This window comes from Ruditapes philippinarum, unplaced genomic scaffold, assembly GCF_026571515.1.
Source record: "Ruditapes philippinarum isolate M1 unplaced genomic scaffold, ASM2657151v2 ctg1063_1_1_1_1, whole genome shotgun sequence".
NCBI classification, from domain to species: Eukaryota; Metazoa; Mollusca; class Bivalvia; order Venerida; family Veneridae; genus Ruditapes; species Ruditapes philippinarum.
The window spans coordinates 4,523-31,439 of record NW_026858757.1 but is presented as its reverse complement, the minus strand read 5'-3'; the positions used below and the strand labels follow the sequence as shown (position 1 = coordinate 31,439).

General features: G+C 32.2%; 1 protein-coding gene across 2 annotated transcripts; it reads right to left on the bottom strand.

The window, feature by feature from the left end:
- Positions 1–175: 175 nt before the first annotated feature.
- LOC132754137 (DNA ligase 1-like) lies at positions 176–22,581 on the bottom strand. 2 transcript variants are annotated; one of them, XM_060744732.1, is made up of 12 exons: positions 22,197–22,581; positions 12,624–12,769; positions 11,787–11,924; positions 11,351–11,421; positions 8,925–9,026; positions 8,473–8,545; positions 5,403–5,499; positions 4,705–4,873; positions 3,913–4,067; positions 3,018–3,142; positions 2,250–2,366; positions 176–1,242 (listed from the first exon to the last, which is right to left on the bottom strand). In XM_060744732.1, the coding sequence occupies exons 1-12, from the start codon at positions 22,255–22,257 to the stop codon at positions 247–249; spliced, it is 2,250 nt and encodes a 749-aa protein (XP_060600715.1). In that variant the 5' UTR covers positions 22,258–22,581; the 3' UTR covers positions 176–246. The 2 variants fall into 2 exon arrangements, with proteins under 2 accessions (XP_060600715.1, XP_060600716.1); XM_060744733.1 differs by lacking the exon at positions 22,197–22,581 and adding an exon at positions 16,949–17,050.
- Between the last annotated feature and the right edge of the window lie 4,336 nt (positions 22,582–26,917).

Sequence of the window (26,917 nt, the reverse complement as noted above, 5' to 3'; positions counted from 1 at the left end):
TAAGTTACGTTAAAACCTGCAACTATAGTTAAGTTTCATGGATGAAATAAAATGTGTCATAACAACTAAATACGTTAAATAATTCAAACAAATCTCGAGGCATGTACCTTCATATAGTCTTAAATAAAATCCTCACAAATAAAAACTTTAACTTGTACAATAAAATATGACTGTGTTTTTCTTTTTTTTTACAGTTCATCTAAAAAATACTCTCTTCTTTTTTTCCTCCTAAAATTTCAACAAGTATCACAAATGGGTTACTTCGTCTTCAGTTTCACCAACCTCCTCGCCAGTGTTATTGTTATCACTTGTGGTTTCAGATATAGTCTGTACTACAGAATTGCTTCCATCTGTAACAATACCTGCCTCAATACCTGCCTCAATACCTGAAGTTTTGTCAATATCACTACCTGAACCAACTTCCAGTACATTATTATCACACTGACTATCATCACATGACTGTTCTCCAGGAATTACCACATTTTCACCTCCGCTCACAAACTTGTCTTTTGGCTTCGCACCAGATTCTGAACCGGGTTCTTGTTTCCAAGCATTGCCATGCTCCTGGTTCAAGTTTTTATCTTTAACAACATCACAGTTTAATTTATCACTTAAAACTTCCCTGTCAGCAATGTCTGATTTTAAAGCTGGTGGGAAATCTGTATCATAGTTTCTAGCATTAATGATCCCTTCTGCATTAATGCCCCTGAGATACTCTTCATTTAGGAGGTTAGACTTTGCATTCTCTTCAAATACTAAAGATTCTGCTGAGTCATTGTCATGAGAGTGTAAAGACTGGTTATCAGATACACTTTCTATATTACCCTGACTGCTTTTTGGTGAACCACTTCCTTTAGACTGGTCTTCACATATATGTTCCTCAGGGGTTATTGTGTCACTGGATGATCGGGACGTTTCACTCTCACCATACTCTGTTGACTGCTTGATCAGTTCTTCCAAAGCCTGATCATTTTGTGCACATTCTGCGGTACTCTCGGAACTTTCTGTCTTGCTCGCCTGTCGGGACATGTCATGAAAACCACTCTCAGCTGAATTACCAGCATCACTAGGAGTCTGGTTTTCTGCTATTGCAGGGGGTACCTCAACAAAACCCCATGTGCTGGAGCGATCCCTGAGAGGTGAATCTAGACTGCTAGACAATGAACCTGATGAACTGAATGACCCACTTAGGCTGCCTAGCAACGGTCTAGCTACATGGCCAGTTTCCTCTTCATAATATCTCTGAATAGACAAATATATACTATATTAGAACATTCAAATATATATAAAATCGAATGAGTATATATTAATAAAATTAATTTGATCAATTTAAGTAATCAAATTATAATGAAACATGTTTAAAGGGTTACTTGCTAAGCCATACAAATTCCATCATCCAAGAAATAGGCTGACAAAGTTTTATACCAAAATCAATCTACTTTTTCTCAGGATATGAATATACAATGTACATTTGTAGTTTTAAACAATAAAACAATTTTTTTATCTATATTTGTACAAACAGTGATACCTTCCTTCCCTAAATATTTATTTTTCAAAAAAGTTTAATATGTTTCTTAAAGCAGCAAGCCTCCACATTTATGCTAATTTCTTAATAAAAACAAGAAAGGGTTTCAATTAGCAAATTTGTTGACAAGTTTAAACATTCAATGACTTTACCTAGTATAAAGCACTTGTGTAAAATTTCAATTTCCTATGTATGTAATTTGTTTGAATTTTGGAGACAAAAAATAGTAAATTCAGTTTCACTAAATACATTTAATATTTTAACTGGGTTATGAAAACATTGATACAATTACAATACTATAGAATGCTTTAAATTCACATTGTCAAAGTTTTGTGTTAGTGTCTTTTCCTTTATTCACATTTTTATATTTTCACTTCATCATCATATTAAATAAAATAGTTATTGCAATTTCTGGCTATTTATTCATGATAACTATTAATTTGTTTTTAAATTTTTTAATGAATTAATTTTGAAATAAGCGAAAAATTCATATTATGCGCACATAACCAGTTCTACATTATGATAGGATTTCGATACATTTCTTAGAATATACATAAATTTTTGCTTAATATGAATTTTTTTTTAAAGATTTACTTGATCTCATTTGGATGCGTGTCACTTTATAAACAATATTATATGTATACGGTATTTGAACTCATCTGGTCTGGAGGCGTGTAGCTTTATAGACAATATTATATATCAGGAAAAAAACTTGATCACCAACCTTCCTAGCCTGAAGCTGCTCTATAGATGCTGCCAGCTCTGACATATTTGACGGTGCATTCAGGTTGAGAGATGAGAATTGAGCAATAATCTGCGGTGTATGCGCCAGAGGTTTTGTCTGTAATATATAGTAACATTTATACAAAAATTCTACAAAACATTCTTGTAACTTTCTAGTTTAAACATTGACTATTATTTTTAATTGTGAAGAAAGGTTATGTTATTTACAGTGTTATTTACAGTATAATCTGCTGGTAGAAACTAATATTACACATGCAAACAGTGCAGACCAAGATCAGCCAGGTCATACAGGCTGCCTGATCAATTATGGTCTGCACTGTTTGCTATTCAGTCAGTCCTTATTGTTAAATTTTCCCTAAAACTGGTTTTGTCATGAAATGAAAGAATGTCAAGTTAAAATTGCTACATCTGTAAAACGGTTACAGCATGTTTGAACCACTTTTGATTCTAATTTCTGAATTTAACCAGCACTGGTGTTATACGAGATATGTGACTCCAGTAAAGCTAGATTCCATGATCCCTGGGTTGTGTGGTGGGCAGTCACGACTTGGCTGACACGTTTATAGATGATATATAGAAGAGTTCCTTATTCTATCAAAATTTTCCATTGTATTTCGCTTTTAATAACAGTTGTAACTCCTTAATGTTACATAAGTAAAATGTAGCAAACCCTATCAATGTTAATAATTTCCAATAACAATATTTACTTCCAAAAAAAACAACAGAGAAAGTGACATAAAAATTTTACCACAGAGAGTTTTCTGCCCTTTTTGCTGCGACGACGTGGTTTATTAGCAACAGAATAATCCACTTCTGCCTCCTCGGACTTCTTCAGTAAAACATATTTACCTCCATCCAAACTGTCTGCCAAACCTTAAAAAATATCAATATTTATACATCTAGCAGTCTATGGGTATAAAATGTCAAGGATAATGTTGACAAGTGATAATTTTTCATGACTTCACATGTATGAATGCAAGTGTCACCCTATAGTGCTAATAGGGGGAAAAATTGTTGTGTAACAGTTAGCAACTGGGGAGCCCAGTTGGTACAGCTGGGGAATGGTATTTACACTTTCCAGGTTTGAGTCTTTTTCATATCCCATATCTTTTAACCGTTTTACAGAAAATCCCAGATATTCTCTTTTTTTGCAGTATTTTAAACAAACCTGTAAAGCCTTATTTACTTAAATTCAACAACCATCTGATGTTCATGAAATTTGAACCAATGTGGTGAGTTGCAAATAATCTGACAACAAAGTCTTTCAATACTTGTATATTTCAAATCTTAATTACAAAAAGAAAAAATTGCATTATTTATCTATACTCCTAGAATCCATCTCAGAATCAATTTTAGAGGACAATATTTTACATCAAACATACCGAAACCTAACATGCAAAAAATTTTTGTCTGATTTCTATGCAGATTTTATTCTTACTCTGTGTGAGCAGGGACAAGCCATTGTTTTTGTGAGCAAGAAACTATTTACCATGTCTTATTGCTTAGTACTGTTTTTTTCCAAACAATCACTAAAATAAATTTGTATAAACCAAAGAATATGTATTTTTTCATTTGACACTTCATTTGCTGGAATGAATTGTTAAGTTTGAGCCTTAAAAACATGATAAAATTTGCTTAATTACCGATTCCGGCAGAAAGATCAGGTCTTTCTTCTCTAGGGCTAGATAACATACTGTCCTCTCTTTCTGAATTGTTTCTCTTTTGTAGGTAACTTATAAGAGTGTTACATAGATTCTTCTCATCTTCAAATGGTTCCCGCTGAGCCTCGTATTCCATCCTGAAACAGAACAAGTATGCTTTGTTTTTCATTTTGTTTCCTTAAGTAAAATTCGTTATTTCTCATGAAAGGTCATTCCCAACAAATTTTTCTCTCTCTCTTTCAACTGTTAAGTAAACTGTTAAATACAAATTTCAAAACTCCAATCGTTTCAACATTCCTATTTTTTATACACATACAAATTAATTTCAAAAGTTTTCCTAATAATTCTCAATTTTCTACAAATAATGCATATTACACATATGTATTAAGCAATAAGTTTTCCATTTTCCACTTCATTGTCAAAAGATAATATTCAACATATCCTTTATTAAAAGTGACATTATACCCACATGCAAACTGTGTGAGTATACCGGTAAAAGTCAAATTAACTTTATAGTTAGCCATAATATCTATATTATATATTCTATTTCTCTCAACTTGACAATGAAAAATATCTTTTTTTTTATAGTTTGTTTTGTTTGGTTTTATGTCTCACCAACACAATTAAGGTCATATGGAGCCAAACAGGAACGAAGATTTTGGCTAACCTCAGGGGTTACAAACTTGAAGCAACACCAAGGGTCAAAACAACAATCACTTAAAACATGTTAGGGTCATTCAAACATCTACTTTTTCTTTGAAACCATGGACTTACATTTCTTTCTGCCAAATTTCTTCCTTTGCTTTTCTCTCCTCTTCCTTCTTTTTGAAGCTCTGCTTCCGTAACCAATGACGACGTTCCTTTAGTTGCTGTTGATAGTCAGACTCACATTGCTTGAACTCCATAAATAACTCCCTCTTCTTATTGTAAAGCTGGTCTAATTCTAAAATTACAAAATTATTTATTCATTTATTTTTTCTTTGATGGATATTGAATCATATAAACAATGTTTAAGGTAATTATGACCACTTTCAAGTTCTATTTATTGCAGGGAGGCTGTAAAGTGCATGATTTCAGGCACAAGAAGGTAACGGAGATTATTATTCTTATTATTTTTCTTTTTGTTTTTTTACTTCTCACCAACAGTATAATGGTCATAGGGTGTGACTTTCAAGCTTTACAGTTGGAGGAAGACCTCTGTGCATTATTTTAGGCACATAAAGGCACCCGAGTAGAAGCACAGACATTCCGTATGCTAGCTGGTCCAATAGCTTCCTCACATGAAAGATTCCAAAGTCCCTGATGGGATTCAAACCCACAGCATTGATGGGCAAATGGTTTGAAGTCAATGACCTTAACCACTCGGATACCTGTGCTCTACAGTGTAGGCCTACTGGAAGTAAATTTTCTTCCTCTGACTATAACTTTAAAAAAACACAACAAAAAAACAACAAATAAATATCACAAATTACCCTTTTTGATTTCTTCAATTTTCACTTTCTTCTCATGATTTGCCTTTTTCAGCTCTTCCTCCCGCTTACTAATGTTAGTAACAGCCTTATAATAGTACTGAAATATACAAGACTCAAATAATTCAATATTACAAGAAATAGAATACATATATATTTTTGTCTATGATCTGAAAAAAGTAATAATGTTATATACAACTTACATTGAAGGAAATTCATGCTCCTTTGAAAGTAAAATACAAAATTAATCCCCTCCTGCAATAATATACATGTATTAAGTCCCTTTCGCAAAATATAAATTAAGCGCCTTTAAAAAGATAAAATTAAGCACCTCCCACAACATTAAGGTGACAACGGAGTCAATTATCACTGAAAATACCTAAAATTAGATTTTTTGCTTAGTAGATTTATCCATCTTTTCTGAACACATTCGTGATTTATTTTTGGAAGCAATAATTAAAAAAAATGTGTTTTTAAACGTTTTAAAACGGTACCTGTACCATTTTTATCTGCTATTCGCATAACCTGTCAATTATCGATAACGCTCCGCCCCCTGTTGAGGCATCAATGAGGGAAATCGGTAGTTCCATACATGCGTGAATTACCGGTCCATACTGGTCCATACTACTCGTAATTCATGTATCGTACAAATACCGAATATCGATCGTCTACCTTTTATTAAAACCTTTTTTATAAAATAAGAAATTGTCGGCAAATGTACGTAACATAATCTATGAAACATAAATAATTATAAGCATAGCGGCAAATCGCACGACCACGGGGTTGATTAAAAATATAGTTGCTAAAATATCCATAATGTGTGAAAATGATTTGTCTGTCCCGTTAATCTGATAGATATTACATTGAGTTTATGGACTTTTGTACGGATTCAAGGGCTTGCTTCACATTCAACCTCGTTTTCTAACAATGTCAAGTAAAACAACAACAAAAACAGACAACATTTTTTATGTGAACGCCTATATGACTTGTGGTAAGGTGTTCCTTGCAAATTTCTAAACCATTTAAGGTTGTCTAAGGATGATTATTTCTCTATGAATCAATAAAAAAAAGATAATAAAATATATTATCAGTGAATGGTTTGAATAAATTGTTCGCCAGTAAATCGAACACAGTACTAACTAGAAATGTGTCCATAGGACACGGGTGCCCCCACCGCGCCACTGTTCTGTCAATCTTTTTACTAAGTCAAGGGAAATAACTCTACAAATACTTGATAAATCCACAAGCGAAACCCCAGGTACAAATCTAAATATGCTGAGCAACCTGCCCATAAGGTTTAATGACTATGTTAAATCCTTTTTGAGTAACTTGAGACACAAGTTGAAAATTGCAAAATTTTACTAAGTCAAGGGCAATAACTCTGAAAATACTAAAAATATCCAGATGAAAATACCCAGGTGCACAACTTCACATGCTGATCAACAGTCCTGTAAAGTTTCATGACTCTAGGTCAAATACTTTTTAAGTTACGTGCGACACAAGTTGAAAATTGCAAAATTTTACTAAGACAAGGGCAATAACTCTGAAAATACTAAAAATATCCAGATGAAAATACCCAGGTGCACAACTACACATGCTGATCAACATTCCTGTAAAGTTTCATGACTCTAGGTCAAATACTTTTTGAGTTACATGCGACACAAAAGTGAACGGACGGACGGACGGACGGACGGAAGGACGGATGGAAGGACGGACGGACAAGGGTAAATCTAAATGCCCGCCACTAACGTGGGGGCACAATAAACCTGGGACAAAGTATGGAATTTGTTGTATATCCCAGTAGAAACTGGATCTCTATGCCGCGCTTAGATGCATAGATGATATTCATGATAATAGAAGTCAAGAAGGTCAGATCATAATGATCGAGTGATACCTTTACTTCTATTAAAATATGTGAAGCATTTATATCAATTTGGAGGAAAAAATATATAATATCCCGTTCTTATTTGTACATCTACCATGGACTTTAAAAGACCGTCAGAAGCTCAGTTTTCTGTTATTTTAATTTATATTTTAACAGAATTTCATAAACGAATACACAGAGTGACACTGGTATAATATAATAATAATGCTGATGATAATAATAAACTTCAAAATACCCCGCTAGCGGTGCGCAAATACGTTCCATTTCCCCCCACCGTGTGCCTCAAATTTTACCGAGAGTCACGTGACATGTGCGACCGATACCAGACGGACGGTAAATCACGTTAAGATTTGAAGAAATTTCTGTTATAAACTGATATTAATCAGCAACTTTTTAATTGGTCTGATGTCACTGGGTCATAAAATGTTGTTAGAGTATGTTACCGCAACTTGTGACCCTCTTGAGTGCGATATTTGTGTATTATGCAATTATTTAGCGTGAAACGTAGGGGTCCGAGAGAGAACAGCCGATTTATGACACTTCGTTTGATGCGGGTCGGACTAACTTTGAATCGGCATAACTTTTTTAATAATCAAGCAATTAACATGCGGTTTAAAGCACATGAAAGGGAATTCATTTACGGAGGGAACCGTGTCAGGGATTTTTGTTTGCTCAATCAGCGACTTAATTATCTTTAATTACGTAATATGTATGGTGAAAAAAGTCGCATAAAATGTTTGACGTTACGTAATATTTTTTTGAGAAAAGATAGAAAAAATTTGAGACACGGTTCCCCAGATATTATAAGTATGTTTATTTTCCAAAAGTTTGATGACAAAAAAATAAAAAATGACTTTGATATGACGATTTAAAATTTTAGGATTTTTATTAAAAATCAATCATTTACAAAGGCATTTTTTTCAAATATGTTATTTTTTATGATGATCAACGACATTTAATGCACAAAGATTAAATAAATAACAATTATTACTAAAATAAGTTGGTTTAAATGACATTTATGTGAGTACCACGGAAAGTGTCTGTTGTCACCTTAAGTCTCATCCACAAAATAAAACTAAGTCCGTACAAAAACATTTCATCAAACCTCTCCTTCAATATAAGATTAAGCCCCTCCCACAACAGAAAATTTAAACTAAGTCCCTCCCACTAAATAAAAGTAGTTCTTACCTCTCTTTCTCCCCTCATTCGTCTCTGACTCTCCCTCATTTTGTCTACCTCCTTTTTCTGAGTAAAATACTCTCTGAAATTAAAACAAGATTTAAACAATTTACTTGTTTGTTTTCTTGGTTTTTACCCTGATTAACAAATATTTTTCATATCTCGGCAGCTGATCTACCCTACCAACTTTCCTGGATAACTAATCAGTAATGACAATCATAATAGAACTGGCCATCCTGCACATCCTGCTCAATTTTTCCAATTTTCAAATTATGAACTCCCTTAATTTTCAAATAGACTGCTCCAAATTCAAAGCAAGAAGGATCTATTATACTAATTCATCTGGTGAAGAGTTGAAAACTGCAGCTAGGGGAAATAATAATTTGGAACATATTTTATGACGATAACCATTAACCTAACTGTTACTGAAAGTTAACGAAAGATTTAATTGTAAAACTTACGCAAGGACTTTCTTTGACCGCTTCAATTTATCAACTTCGGCAACAATTTTTCTCTCCTCGGACAATCTGAAGTTTTGAGTCTTCAACTGCCATTCCATTTTCCTGTAAACACATACATAATCGCCATTTCATAATGACACCTACATTGCTTTGAATTTCAAAGTTTGCATACTATGAAGTTGACAGGGGACTCCACTCCGACTGTTTTGTTTGTTTGGTTTAATGGTGCACCAACACAATTAAGGTCATATGGCACCGAAACAGGAAAGATGATTTTGGCTAACCTATGGAGTTTCAAACTTGAAGGGACACCAGGGGTCAAAACCACCACATCTGTTGCAGGTAAGAGATTCATAGACTCCAGTTTTTCAAACCCATTTAGCCGCCTCTTACGATCAAGCAGGGATAAACGGTGGTTGCGTTTCTGAAGCCTCAACCCATACAGGCCCTCAGCCACAAGAGGAAGGGATTCAGACAAATAACTTCCATGTAACATGTAGTGGTACAACAAGGTATCAACATACTGGTATATTGTGACACAGTGTCAGCCAATGCATATTAAAATACAGAACTCTGGAAAAATGACAGCGCTGAAAACAAAGATTAAAAGTGAAAACTACAGACTCGGTTTGACCGACCCTGTTCATGAGAGATCATCACTGACATCCTCTAGCACCAGTAAAGCAATATAAATCTTCAACACAGTAAGTATAAATGAATTATCCAAAATATACAAACACATATTCCACCATTTCATGTACTGCAACCTTATAAATGTAAAAACGTCTTTATTTCTTATATGTTTGATAAAGACTAAAGTTACATGCCTCCAGATGAGTCTTAATATTTCAATAAAAACAAAATTGAGAAAAATATACTAAGATGTACGGAAAAGTAAAAAGTTTCCAGATTCATGTAGTATTTTACATATTATGTGCTATTAATGACTGATTTTTCAGTATTTACAACTATATTTCTACTGTGTTACTAACGCAGTAAAGGCTATTTATGCATATTTTGGCCACTTTAAAGCTATTTATGCATATTTTGACCACTTTTTGGTAACTTATGTGGTTTGTAAGTGTAATTGATAATGTTTAAATTGTTTCCTCTTGGTTACTTCACAATATTACACATTCAAATGCATTTTCAAAATTTTCATGAAAGTTAACATGAATCTTGAGGCGTGCTGCTTTAAGACTTTTCAAAGTTTTTATGAACATTAAATTTTCAAACATTTTTTTTAATCATATTTTGAAGAGCTAAAGGAACAGTAGCTTCTGATTTCTATCTAATTCATTGTAACAATCAATGAAATGCAATGTGTATTGCATTGTAGGTTTGACTGTTGTTTTTTTACGTTGATTTTAACACAATATTTGGCCATATCTCGGCAGTAGATCTATTGTACCTAACTGACCTTCCTGGATAATTTACCAGTAATTACTAATTTCTCTGAAAGTGACAGACTTAATCTCACATGACTTTTGAATCAGTGGTAAGAGACAAATGACTATTAGACTCCATATCAAATTATCAGTTGTCATGGAGATATTATGTCTTACCCTAGGATTGAACCAGCAACTATGGATGACTAATCTGATGCTTTCCCTGTTCAGCTGAGCCAGCGATTATATCATTCCATTTAACTTACTTGGCTTATGCAACAATAAGACACAAGGTTGCATCATTATCAGGCAAAGCCATTTTGACAAAACTATTCACTTCTCAATTTCATATTGTTATTAAAACCTATAACTCCAGTTTTAATTGAGGACAAGTCTAATTTAATAGTAAACATTTGTAACATTGATTTTCATTAAATAATGTTACATGAACCATACACACACCTGATGTAAACTTATGATTTTTTATATTTTTTTTATTCTCAATTAAAATGATCCTGCCATATTATAACCTGGCTAGATTATTCACAGGTTATATGGGTGTGTATAAACATTTGTATCAAAGACTAGGGACTTTTCTTTTTAAAATGTGTCAAAGACTCAAAGTTAAATTGTATACCCATACATGCACAGTGCGTTGACTGGAGTGCAGGTATTAGTTACTCGAACTCTAATTATCACACTGTGTCGGGGATAAAAATAGAGAATGATTGTTGATTGCCCCTTTTTTCTGGGATTTACTTATTGTGATGACAATAGAAAAGTGATATTCAGATGCTTCATCTTGTGAATACAGGAAACGTGTTTTATATTTGCCTTTGATACAGAACAGATGCCCCCTTCTACATAACAGATAGCCTCCTGTACTGATGATCTTGGTATTACTTGTCTATTATATAACCCTCACCTGGTACCTATGGTCATATAACCTTACAACTATCTATACTGGGCAATATAACCAGTCACAAATCTATATAACACAACAGTTATTATCATAAGTATGATAGAAATTAAATTAACCTGATGGCATCATCGATCTTAGCTTCATTCTTGTAGTGTAGATTAGACTCTGTTTTTGATAACTGACCCATCTAAAAAATATAACACAGGAACATCTATTATATTTACAGATAAATACAAGGGATTCATTTAAAGCAGGGCTTCATAAGTCCTGTAGTGCGATGTCCTGGACAGCTCTTAAATTTGATCTTAATTCTCCTGCATATAATTTTTTTTACAATGTCTACAATAAAATCAGTTTTAGGAAGCTGTCCGAGCAACTCAATGATTGACAGTAAAACAATTGGTCGTGCAAAAGCTAAATACATGTATACCTAGTTGAAAAGCTTTGACAATTTCAGGGAAATGTATCTTAAAAACGGTTAGCCAATGCAGACATCAATGCAGACATAAGGTCATGACAATAGCACTACTTTTTTCCTTCCACAAAACATACCTTTTTCTTGATTTCTTCATTCAGCAGCCTCAAATCATTGTCTAGTTTCTTACGCTTGTTAATAGCTGCCTCTTTTTCAGCTCGGAGCTCTCGAGGTTGTACTGGAGAAGCATCTGGATTTGCATTACCGGAAGTTTTCTACAGCAAAAATAATCTTGTTACTCATATAATTAAAGGATATGGTGAAAATTCTAGATACACAGTTAAATGCCATTCAAAAACTAACTGAAATAGATTCTTCAACAGTAAGAATTTAATGTCACTAGCTATGGAGGGCCTATCAGGCCTTACATTGTAAAAACAGCAAAGTGACTGTCAGGTAAGTGAACATACACAATAGAATGAAATATTTTTCAAAGAAATTAATGATATTTAATGAAACCTTCACTAATCTTATTGAACTGATTATATATATATCACTAATCTTACATAAACAAAGACATAAATATGTGCATATTAACTAATGGTGACATTCCAACATTCCTTAAGCTAACTGGGTAACTTTCTCACATGGAAGAATCCAAAACAAGCTATTTAGTTCATACATATTCTGAAGCTTCTCCCACCCAAAAAAATGAATGTTTTTTTTTTTCCAAATTGAAATAATGGACTCAACCACTTAATGATTTTTAACTAAGTAAGGGTTTACGTTAAATACAGTCATCGAATTTAGCACTGGCCCGGTGGCCTGGGCCAGTGAATATTAGTTCGGGCCAGTGAAAATTTTAAGAAAAATTAGTTAAATATGTAGTAGAATAAATTCAAAACTGGAATTCGGGTAAGTAAATTCAAAATCTTTAATTCATTGACTGTAAATATCACTGAAATTGAACTCACGATTTCGGCTTCCTTGGCACGAATCAACTTCTGTAGCTCCTCCATCTCCTCTTCATACTTCTTCTTGTTTGGTCGATTCATCTGACGCCGTAGATCTTGTGATGATGACAAAGATGGACCAAATGAAGAAGCTTGTGGTAACAAATCTGAAATTAATTATATCTTTTATATATTTTTTTAAATTAATTATATCTTTTATATTTTTTAATCAATAATCTTTTTTTCTTCTTTTTTTTTTATTGTGTTTTAAGTGACATAAACACTGTTAAAGTCAAAATGGTGACTTTCCAGCTTTACTAGTGGTTGGCTTTTATAAATTACATAATTATAATGTATCAACAGGTAAAGGAAATTAGGACTTTGTCAATTAATTTACAATCTGTTTACTACCCTAAATGACATATTAATGCACAATATACATGTCGCTTATCTTGTTTATGAAGAAAACATGTTTTTTTACAATGATCAAGGTTAAGATATAAAAGTTATTCAAGCATTATCAGCTGATACCAAATTTAAAACTAAAATCGTGACTTTAAAGAACACGCCCTTTTTTTCAATACAGGTGATACATCGAGAAAGAAGTTACTAGTTAAAAATACACATTTAACTGATTTTTATAATAACATTTAATTTACTTCTGAAGCAACTAAAATACATTTAAATCAAACCTATTACTTGGTTAAACTCTTCAGCTCTGGTAATACCAACCACTTTGTATTGTGAAACTTAGTGGCTAAATCTTAAAGTAGTTTTTGTTACTAAAAATAGATCTGACTCAGGTAAATTTTAAAGGTCCTGCTACACTACAGACTAGTTTCTACAAGTCTGAGCATGTTACTGTGGCCCCTTTTTGTACAGGAAAAGTGTAATTAACCTAATAAATAAATGGGAGTGTAAACCCCCAGACTCAATAATATCAATCAACTGTAACCTAATTTCAATGTATTATGTTTAAGTACAAATGCACTTTCAACTTTTAAATGCACATGTATGCAGCCTTAATTAATACCAACTACCTTTATATTTCCTATATGATATTTTTACAGTGATTAGCTATATCACTTGTTGTGGAAATTTATTTGGTTAATTGGTTAAATCAAACTACCAGAATTTCACAACAAATATAAGTATGTATCAATGCAAACCACTCCTTGTGGTTGATAATGCAATACACAACAACCCAGATGTGTTTAGATTAAAATATGAAAATTCTTATCAGCCCTGATATGAAATTGAGTCAATAATTTAAATACCATGTCACTAGAAATTATGCTGAAAAATCAATTCAAGTGTATAAAGCTTCAGTGTATATATTTATCTCACAATTATTTTTATAAAATTTATAAACTGCAAATTATTATTTTTCTGTAATCATATGGTTGATTCTTGAATGAGTTGTTTACATAAAATGTCTTTGTTATTTAACACATATCAATATTGTACGTAAACAGAAAAAAAATGTCCCGGAACAAAATATTATTCTGCTATTTTAAGAAGGGTTTTTACCATTTAGAAATGACTTCATTCGCTCTTAAGAAAATATTACAGGTATTCTCTTTCAAAAAATAAATAAACTACAGGTAGTAGATATAATGAGGTTAATATTGTACATTGTTGAGTACAATACTAAATTTTATTGGATAAGTACACAGCTGTTAAACCCATATTGGATGAGGCGCTAGCCATATCATAATTATCCATTTCATATGGATTTATAAGGAGCATAAATTGATAAAATTTGATCCGATAATGATAATTCTTTTCTATTGGAAATCACATGGGTTCAAACATTGAAAGTTTATTGGTTATATTTTATAAGGTCCCAATATAAATTGAAACAATTTTTTATATAAATTATCATTGGTGTTCATAGAATTTAGGTAATTCCAAGTGTCCGACATGTAACACTGTCACTGTCAGTTAGAGAACATGACTGTCACAGTGACACTAATAAAGTATAACAAATGCATCAGTACCCATAAGGTTCTAGAAATATTCAAGAAAATGAAGATTTCTGGAAAATTTTCAACATGACTGAAAAAGGAACAAGGATAACCTTTGAACAAGACATGGGAACTAGTCTTTTATGTAGCAATACAAGTTTAAAATGGATATCTGTAGGGTTCAAAAAGTTATCATCATTTTCGCAATTTTCAAGTTAATTCTTCGACATAGCAACCACTCTTATCAATATAAGAACAAAATAAAATAGTATGCATATTATCCATATTGCCCTCTATTTACAGTTCACATTTCTTGAAAAAAATTCAAATTACTTTCATGAATTACCACAGAATCCAGTTGAGTTAAGGAAACATGGGCAAAAGTGTAGTCTCCAGCTCCCCTACCTATGATCTAGTAGGGACTTAAAGGCAATGAATATTAAGCCTGTCTGTGACCTTTTAATCATATTTTCAGTGCCAGCCTGCCAGGAGTGAGTACATTGTATAATTGTTCTGTTTAAGAGATATTCAAGAAGTCAAAAAATGGCATTACATTGTCAAAATGTAATGAAGAATTGTATAGAATGTAGTTTGTCAAGTTTGTTTCTGACAAATTAACAATATTGTTTAATAAAGATTATACCAGTTTTGGTTTCAAAGATATTAAAATCAATTTATAATGTGCATGCATAGTTTATACAAAGATGAGAAACTCGCATATAGAGACATTACATTATTTCATTACATGTTTCAAGTGAGGAGGGGTTATGTTTTGAGAGATGTTTAAGGTACACTTTCAGAACATATTTTAAATTAAAAAAAAGTGGCATACATTTTGTAAGAAAGCATTATGAAACATGTCCTAGCCTAGTTTGATTATGACATTGTCAATTAAAATTTTAAATTTCATTCACATTTCAATTTTTAGAAAATCTGGACTCAGGTTTCAGAGATATGAAAGTAAAATGTAAATTTCAGGACATTTTCTAGGTAAAAGAATAAACCTTCAAATTACAGTGTATACTGGTCGGAGACCATCAACCAGACACTTTTGGAACATTTTTCCGTACAGATTTCATAATTTAACTTAGAGACCAAATAATTTGACACAGTTCAGCTAGGTTCTTCTCCTAACTAACAAACTAGTTTGTTTATTTCTGATTGTATTGATACTTATATCTGAGGCTCGACAAGGAGGGTATCAAAATTACCTAAATTGTCTACACTACAGTACCATGTGTCCGGACATATATGTACATGATGGGATTTAATTCAGATAAAAGCTTGTGTGTTTTGATTTGTAATATGATATACAATATGTCAGCAACAAATGCTGAAGTTTTGGATATTCTATTATTCACTCTGCAAATTATTATAGCTGGTCTATGAGGTCAGGCATTGCTTTCTTGACCCCCGAATTTCAACGTCTACATTCTTGAAATAGACATTAAAATATTACCATTTACGGCGGTTGAAATAAATTTATTTACTTAATTTTAAAAGAAAGATGCACTAATTGTTGATAAAAAAAGTGACTGACAACCACTGAACAAAAAAAATACAAAATTAAGAATTTTCGGGGCCGTCCGGGTTTGGTGGTTGTCTGGTTTTGGTGGTCCCCAACCAGTACAGTGTAACACTTTGTCAAAATAAAATACAATAATTTATGCGAAACCCCTTGTGACACACCCTCAATATTATTTATTCAAAATTTCCATAAAATCTGTACTGGTTTCAGGCTGAGAAACATTGGTCCAACATTGTAAGATAAAACATTGGTTTATTTCCAACACTAATTACCGAGCACAGTCTCAGGGTAAAGACACTGAGACATGGGGATAGAAATGAAAAACAATCTTCATTATCGATCGTCAATATCGGGCATATCACACACATAGCCTTGACATGTATTGTAAATTTCATGTAAAAACAGGCAAGATTTTATTTCTCCACATACCTGAGACTTCACTTCCTTGTTTAATATAAATACAGGCTACAAAAAGCTGAAAAACTATAACATGTCACAATCTAGAATCTCCCATATACCTTAACCTTGAATTTGTAAGACTTATTGTTTAATCACTTGAACCAGTATTGAATAAGTTATAAACCAGGGTAGATACTGTTTACATAACAGGAACATTACACAATCTTCATTAGCAACAGTCCCGATAACTTTCCAATAGTTTCAGCTTTCAGATCTTTATATATATATATAACTGTATTTAATACATGCAAGAACATAGTTCAGTCATATAAAGTTACTATTTAAAGTGTATTTCCACCTGTTTGTCTGTTAGTTTGTCAATATTATATACAATTTGACAATGTAATGAGATTGTACATTATATATTTCAACTGAATTTTAATGGGAATTACCTTGTGAACATCTAAAAGAAATCATGTTGTTTCAGAAAATTAACCTGCCAGCTAAAAGAATGAAAGTGACAAAATCATTTATCAAAATGAACTATGACAAATTTCTTAAGTGTAATCAGAGTATTTTCAACAGTAAGACTGTATTGATAATGTTTATAATATCATCCCTAACGTATGTCAATATTGAAACAAACCAATTATCGGTAATATAACATGTGGTTAACAATGATCTACATTAAATGGCCGATTCAGCAATTTATTTGCATAAATGTTCTTCTTTTTTTTTACTACTATGCACTGCTTTCTATCATCATGTTTATAAATAGTAAGGGACACGTATATTATCTATAGCTCTCTACATGACCTGTTTACTTGACTTATTGTGAAGATTGCATCAGGCATTTAATTTGACCTTGAAACCTTTTAGCTCTGAGATAAGTAATACCATATACCAGTACTAAATATTAAATGGGGGGTACTGTATTATAATGGCAGTCAGCTTGAAAACAGTACTGACAAATTTAACCCTTAATACCATGCTAAATATTTAAAAATAGACATATTTTTCAATGTGGACAATCCCATTCAATATTTTCAGGTAAAATTTCAAAAATAAGTACTGACTGGATAGTATACAGTACAGACTATAATCAGACAGCACAAACGTTCAGAAAGCACTGATCTCAGTGATATAATGATCGAGCTAGCTGATCTTGGTCTGCACTAGCTAAATAAGTAGGGGCAAGGTAATGGTTAAAGAGAGGGCCTCTGTAAAACAGGCACTTGCTTTAAGTGTATAACTATAAAGCTATATATCTACAGCAAAAATTGTAATTTAAATTCTGCAAAAAAAATACTTCCATAGTACCTGTATGCACAAAAGTGACAAGGTGCTATATTGCCTAAGAATAAATCTTTGGTTAAATACCATATTTAAAATAGAAGCATAATATTATAGTGACACTCAATGAAACAACTCTTCCAATAATTATGGGGACAATAAAATTGATAAGTTTACCACTTAAAATTTTTTATAATTATTTCGGAATCCTTAGATATACAATTAACATTATCCCATTTCATTGAGTAAACACCTAACATGCACTTAACAAGAAGATTGGTATATAAATGTACTTGTAACCAAAAAATAATGATAATTTATGTTAAAGGCTCATTTGAATTAGATTTTTTACCATGGGGAATGCAAATGTGACAAGGGTACACTGAATGAGTGAATGCATATTCTGAAGATTTTCAAGGGATTACAAGTCAAAATTATGTTTGATTTTTGAAAGAAAGAAAAAAAAGAGGTTATTTTGTTTTAAAATCACAACTCTTGTCTCTATAAAACACGTGCAGCAACCTCTAAACTAGTTTCCTTTGTCCTTTATTGAAAAGGTATTTCTATTTTTAAATGGTAATAAAACTTCATTCTCTATGACATAATATAAATTCAGGCAGTGAAGTGTCCATGGAGAAGTATGACACTGAACACTGGAGTGAAAGTTGAACAAGTACACGGAACTGAGAAAGAAATCTTATCAGACAAAATAAACCACAGCATTCCTGTCATGCCACTGGTAACTAAAACAAACCAACTTGTAACCTTGGATCAACCATTGTCCTGTTAAACTGCAGTCAAACTTTAACCTTGTAAACAAAATATGGAATTCTGTCATCTAAAACTGTTTTTTTTTTATATCTAAAAACAACTATCAGATCAATATTGAATTTACATGATTGTGCACATTATCACCTTCTGCAAACATTTTCATGTCAATCAAGAAGTTTACAGTAAGAATAAACTTTAGGGAAATATAATATATACAGAACAGAACAAAATAAAGATCCACAATAAAGAAACTAAGATGTTATTTATCATATCAACAGAAGAACCTTATTAAAGCTTAGTCTTAACATGTATTGATAAACTGTGTTGGTTTATGAACTGAACAAATGAGGCATTCTTAATAATACAAAAAGCAGGCCTGCAAAAAGTATATTATTGTTTGCATATCTTTATATCATTTTAATAGCATTTAGAACCTTTATCCTTCCATATCAATTCTACCTTTAATCGGCTAAATTTCTTAAATGGACTTGCCAAAACCCTAGTTTCCATTTTTGGACCTGCCAATTACCAATTTTGGGGATATCAAGATAAAAATTTAAAGCTGAGCAAAGAGCCTGGTCCGACTACATGAGTCTGATGACTATACAGGCTGATCCGTATACATCAAAGAAAGAATTACATAAAATTTAAAGTAGAAATATAAGGTATATATATGTATTATACTTTTGTATGTATGTTTTATAATACATTTATATGTGGCTACTAGGAGCTGGACTTCTGATCACTATTGTGATAGGCAATTCAATGGGAATTGCATCAGAAGAGTATTTCAATAGGCACAAAGAATCAGTTACATGATTTATATATATCACTACTCATGGCAAGCTTTTGCTAAAGAAAGCTTAGAAATAGGATAAAATTACATTCCTTCCTTTTAAAAAAAGTGTTATGTTAAAATATAACGTTAGAAAAGAGGATATTAAAATGGGACAGATAAGACATAAACCAGTTTAGAAGCTACCAGTACTTTCAGTGCTTTGATTCATATCTAGAGCACTAGACATAATATTCCAAATATCTTAACATCAACCTTTTAAATTAAAACTTTTTAAAGATCTGGAAACATAGTGATCCCTCGGAAGCATTAATCACAACAAAATTAATACATGAAAATTGCAGACTTGGTTTGATTGAGTCTGTACATGAGGGATAATGATTAAGTGCAACATCCCTCACTCCCCCTAGCACCAGCTTGAGCGATACTCAATTCTCAACAGTTGAACACTTAATAGTGCTGGCATCAATGATCCCTAAGGACCAGAAAAATATAACAATACTGAAGTGAAGTACAAATCAACTTTTTACGGCTGCCACACGGCACTTGACACCTGCTGTTGTGAAGCATAAAAATCTGGAAACAAAGTGATCCCTCAGAAACATCTACATTGTACCTTTATTCAATAACATTCATTTAATCTACTATTAGAAATCTAATTTATCTAACTTGAATGAACCAGCTAGTTCAAAATGAACACTTTATAATTATTTGGTTTTCCAGATCCTTTTTCAAAGCTAAGACTATAACTGTTAACTTAATACATAAATTAACAAAGAAAAATCTGACTTGATTGCTCTTGCTTTCATATCATTTTTATATTTTTTTCTAAAATTTCAGGCCTCCACATTAGTGGTGCCAAGCAGCTGGTCTGTCAAACCACTTGAACATTCTGATTGATGCATGTCTCATCTGGGAGAATTGTGATTTAAGCAACAGACAATTTAAAATATATTTGTCCATGTAATTGTATATAATCATTCATCTCATTGGTGAAATCACAGTTCTTATTAACTAATCCATTTTTACCTTAAGTCTTTGCAAGAATTTACTTGAAAAATTCATTCAAATGGCGGTAGTACTGCATAAAAATCACCATTTTTACTTATGACATTGTATGGGATTTCGGATAAACTTTAATTTCGGATACAAAAGCAGCAAAGAAAAAGGAAAAATTATATATCTAGTTAACTTTGGACTATGTATCTTTATTCAACACTCATATATCCATTTTTTCTACAGTTAAAATTACTGTACTCTAAAAAGTAAAATAAACTGATGTCAAAAAAATATTAAGAAAAAACAAACAAGCAACTGGGATGTAATAAATCTGTGTGAAAAATAAGCTCAACTACAAAAAAACTATGCTGTTTACCTTCTACTAGTCCTACCTAATATTTCATATTTTCCAAATACAAAAGTAAGATAATTCATCAGTTTTATTAAAGATGTTTATTTATAAAAATATATATATTTATAACTATACTATGTAATTAGGGTATTGAGCTGGGACATAAGATAATGGGACATGCAACTCGCGCTTTCTTATGTCCCAGGTATTGAGTAAATGCAAAACAAATAATTATAGTCTAAGTGATTTCGAGACATTTCGGCCCCAAGACGTATCGGCCCCAAACTACCCAAGACGTTTCGGCCCCGGACGTTTCGGCCCTTTACCAAATCGGCCCCAGAATAAGTACTGTATTTTAAACCTATATATTAATAGCATTTCAATAATAAAAAAAATTATATATATATATTTAATCATTTTGTATAAAAACTAGATTATTATAGTAGTAGGGGGAAAGTAATCAATACAAACAGAACAGAACATAAACTTTATTTGAAAAAATATAATTACACAAACAAACAATTATTAACTATATATTGATAATATTTTATTTGAATGATTAAGAAGCAAGACACAAAACAATACCGCCAATTAGCATAAAGTATAAACAGTTAATTAGTTACACTTACGTATAGTTTAATTAAGATCAAAAGAGAATGTTTTCTAAGGAAAAGTTGTAAGTAACTTTCTTAATCCAGAAAATTTAGTGGTTTGTTTTATAAGTAAGTAACCGGCCTTTATTGTTTGTTACACCTTTAAAAACATTAACGTATATCTAAATCGTTCAAGAGATCAAAAGATAATAAATAATTATTCAAAGAAAGTTTGATAAATGTTTAATTGTAATTCAATTTATTGTTGTTGATCAATCAAGCAATACACTATAGTGGGGCCGAAACGTCTCGCGGAAAAGGGCCGAAACGTCCAGGGGCCGATTTTTCGACTGGGGCCGATTTGGTTTGGGGCCGAAACGTCCTGTTTGCGTCTAAGTATAGAAGTGGACTGAGCTGGCCCGCGCTTAGTTTGTAAAGGGCTGACATTATTTGAGGGACAAGGATAAGTACTTATTCTATATTTCTCATCTTAATATTTCATGTATTACAGTAATCTATATGAACATGCCACACCCATGATATTTTAAAATGACATGCATCTTCAAGATTCATAACAGTATGAAATACTGGGTAATCGTTCTGTCATTCATACATTCTGTTTTATTTTAGAAGGAAAACTCGAAAATGACATTCATCTTCTATTGGTTTTGTTATAAAGACCTGATGGTCTGAAGCCCGAGTGATGGGGTTTCAGCTAAAGACAATGCTTTTGGAGTTATAAAGTATCCTTGTCAATTACCCTAAAAACAACACAATAGTTTAATTCTAAAATGTCTGCAACAGAATAATCTGAATGATTAGGGCGTTCAAAAGTTTACAAACATTATGAGTCATGTGACAGTGTAAATGACGTTTCGTGACAGTATCATGCTCACCAAGGTTTTGGTCATTTTCTTCCTCGCAGGTCGATTCCTCCTTAGTTTCATCATTATCCATGTTTATCACAATCAAGGATAAAACTAGATGCAATGATGTGTCAGGAATTTATCATTGATCCTTTTAAATTCCACAAATATTTTTGCATCACATGTTGAGCAATGGAATTCGAGTGTGTTACTCTGACATCGCCATTTTTACTGTCACGTGACAAGCAAACTGATGCGTCATAGTTTCAGGGGCATACCCTTCTGGCAGTTTTGGAATATGATGCAATATGTCTATAATTCAGCACGTGCTGACTTATATTATAAGAAGTTAAAGTTTGTGCAACTTTGACACCTATTCAATATGATTACGACCTAAAGCACCTGTTAATTACGTGTTCACGCGCCATTGAATTTTGTCACAGACATGACCCAGTTATTCGAAATTACTCCGCTAAAAAGTCTGGGGCGTGAAATAACCATTTAAGTAGAATTAAAAAATTTAAAACATATGAAAATATTTATTTATAAATAAATAAAGGTATCTTGACCAAAATCAGGTTATACGAGATAATGTGTTGCAAAATATTTTGATTGGTTCCTTATAGATATTTGGACTATGTTTTAATTCGCATGGTCATTATGCAAATTGTTTGAGCGGGAAAGGGTAGAGACGCCATTTTGAAACGAGCGATGTAAACAGTAGGAATTCAATCATCTATATTGCCAAAGATCTTGGTAAATACTCCAAATTAAATTATAAGAGGAAAGAAAATGTTATATTTGTTTTGCATCTAGGGTAAATGTGATCTGTAACCATATACTATTTGAATTTGGGAAAATAAATGAGGGACGCCGCTGTTGGCTCGTGATATTTTTTGTTTCTGCTGAAGACAGAAGTTTGGATTTAGTTGTCGAAATTGAGACGGTATTTTATTAGTAGAGATGTTTTAACAATGTGCTTATATGGCTCTTGAACAATCTGACGTCTTGCATATTATTTTTGATTCTGTTAATACTCGTTTCGTACCAAGTTGTTTCGTAATTTTGAGGACGAAAATCATATCATAGATCAAAAGTCCAAAATGCATATGATATTTTATGACTTTATGCCAGGATTTTAACCAAGAAACAGTAATTGTCTTTGTATGTTTGCCTTTTAAATATTAATCACCATGTTGGCTACTGTACAGAAAAGTACAATAAAACAGTAAAGAAAGTATGAATGATATCGATCTTTGTCATCTCCAGATGGCGAAAAAATAAAAAAGTGTTTTGGTTGCATTTGAATAAATCAATAGGAAAAGTTAAAAAATTGTGATAGTGATCCTTTTTTGTTTCAATAAGTTCAATTTTCAGCACCTTTAAAAATGAAAAAGGCACCGAAAATAATTGTTGTTGGTCTCTGATAATTGCGTCCAGTACTGACAGTAGTCCAACTAATTGTACTGCGCGACGAGATATTGTGCTATTTTCGTGTCTGGGCAATATCTCGCCTCTACGTACAACATAAAAAGTACCTTTTCTGTGGTGAAATTTGCGCTGGGATTTTGAGCGCAAGCTTTGGACCATGTAAAATCGTATTAGAATTCATATTTGAATAAATTTGTTACGATACCTTTAAAGATTATTCATTTCTACATCAATTTCATGTTTTATTTGTGAAAATATTCCTAACATAAAGATTTTGATAGAAAAGTAAACACATGCACCATCAAAATAAAGACATCGCCGCTAATGTCACGTGACAAATACACTGTTGATAACTACACTGGTGTGTATGCGGTACTGCGTTCCTGAGAAATGACGAAACACTCTTAGTAAAATATCAAGTTTAATGTTATATTTAAGACATTTATTTATGCAAAAATTAATAATTATGATAGGATGATAATATTATTTTATTGGAGCAGATGCACAACTTATTCGTTATTGTCAGAGCGTTCTTAGAAATATCTGTAAACGGACTTCTCACTAACAGGCCTAGACATTAACTTTTGAATCAGGTTGTCCTGTCGGGCAAGTAGTTTTTAAAACTACTTGCCCGTGACCTAAGACTTACTTGTCCTGACCTTAAAATGGTAAAAATGTATAAATCAGAAAAACAAACAAGCTCATAAATATTTTTTGTATTTAGTAGTTTTTCTAAAACATCGGTTCATCTGTTTATTCAATGTGAATATACTACGGTCATGTACATTTGTTGATATAGGAAACGGAAGGAAAAATATGAGCATGCGCCGCGGTAAGGAAATTCCCCGTTCAATCATCAAGTCAACAGCCGTAAACGAGTCTTCGTTTACTAAGTTCATAATGTTGTTATATTAGATTAAACAATAAATCATTTTTAATGCAAAAACTTTATTTAACAATTATATTTAAAGATCAATATGATTATCTACATATTTTCAATGATATCTTTACATGCAAACATCAAAATTTAAACAACAGCATAACCCGGGAATTACCTTGTACAAAATTAGATATAGTCTATTATTAGAACCAGGGCTCATCCGGAAGGGCGATTCAGGCGAAAACTTCGCCGTGTATATTCCAATTTCGCTCTCCCGATTGATCACAGAGAAGTCAACATCGCCGATAAAATCTTAATTCCCAAGTAGTAATTGCTTAGCGATGTAAAGAGCAGAGATTGTATCCGCCCATATGACGACCTCTAATTATCATTATCCAATCAGAGCGTCGCTTTATACTACCCTTCTACCTGTAAGCGAAGCGATAGACCGCCTACTCTAAACAGTAAATAATGAGAGCATCGGCCCGAAACGGTACAATTGTGTGATAGTTTTGCGAGTTTAATACGGGATTTGGCGATAATTATACATTGTTTTTTCCCCGATTATCTAAACACGTGCAATAATCCCTAATTGATATATACGATGCACTTCGATGGTGGGTTTTTAACCCGAGTAAAGGCTATGTGCAATGGATTTTTCACGGCTATCACTAAACTGTTAGTCAATTAAAAATAATCAATTTCATTAATGATCAGCGACCGGATTAAAAACTTAATCATAGTTTTGAATGATTTCAGTCTGTTAACATCAATTTTTACTGTAAAATTGTTATGTCGCTCACGTCATGGCTTAATTCAAGGCGAAATAGTAAGAAAGTTACTGATTCTGATAGTTACACCTACGCGAAAATTTAAGAAAGCCAATTCGCAAAAATCTTGCGATTGGTATGTTTTAGACAGTGGGCTGTTTGACATTGTTCTCTTTGTGGAAATGCCAAATTTGACACAGTTTACGCACGTGGGCAAGACATCCCGGCTAAACCGGTCGTATATCATGTAACGTATATTTACGATTTTGTTGTTATATATAACAACAAAATTTGTCAGGAAAGAAGTGTTCTTATTGTTTCAATATATATATTTGTTTTAATGTCGTAAATATGACGCTCAGATTAAGATTTATCAATATTGTAAATTTTAAAAAGCATGATTTATAAAGATATTACCGAATTTAACATTTCATGAAAATAAAGGGAGGTAATTAGATATTAATTTTCTACAATTTCTCAGTCAAATTTTTCAATAAGAAATGAAGGTATGTAATTTTAGTGATCAAATATAATGTGCACAAATGTTTGCAGTACATATTTTACATATTCTTTGATGTTTGAAAATTGTTTTATAAGCATAATTATATGCATATAAAGATGACATTACAACATTCAGGACTTCGAAAGATATTTCTGTTACCAGAACAGAACAGATATAATTAATCAATATCCAATGTGACTTCATCTTCTATTAAAAGTGAGGAAAGTAAAAAATATAAAATTGATTTTATCATCATATTTTTTCTTACACATTATTATCAACAAATGTACATGAAAATATATAAACACATATTTAGAGAAAGCTTATAAATAGCTGATCAATAGATATCAAAAATAATTTTTTATATTCATATTTGCAGCTCAAAAACATTTAGATGCCATTGCCAGATCTACTATTAATTAATCTACTTTTAATTAATACTACTATTAATTAATCTACTATGAATGAATAAACTGGAGAAATATTATAAGTGATGTTAATTGTGTTTATATTATAATTAAAGGATGTATAGCCATGCATGTTAATGCATACACATTGGGTTGTTTCCCTTCTCCCTAATTTTCGCGAGGAAGTCACTTCTCCCTAAAATTTCCCCCCAGGATGAGCCCTGAGAACAGAGAATTACCTTACCGCGGCGCATGCTCATATTTTTGCTTCCGTTTCCTATATCAACAAATGTACATGACCGTAGTATATTCACATTATTGATAATAATTCATGGTGTATTTTTGTTTTAAAGATGTTTATAAATGAAAAGATGTTATTTCTATTCATTTTGTACATGCATTTTGTCAATGATGCTTTTTATTTTCACTTGCCCTGTCGGACAAGTGCTTTTCAAAATAACTTGCCCGGACCAAACTTTTAGTTGTCCCGGGCAGTCGGACAACCGTTAATGTCGAGCCCTGCACTAAACCGTTTTTTTTTATAAAAAAATATTTTGTTCAGCTTTCCAAGTAAATATAGGACATGGAACGTATTGGTATCTATAGATTTTTTTTCCACGATTATGATGAAAATAGGGATATGTTAAGAGCTGAAACATGAGGTTTATATGTTTAAAGAGCAATATACGTTTTCCTAGTGCCTTAGTGACTACGAAAAGACACCATTCTAAGGAATTTGACAGTCTGTTATTTATAATCAC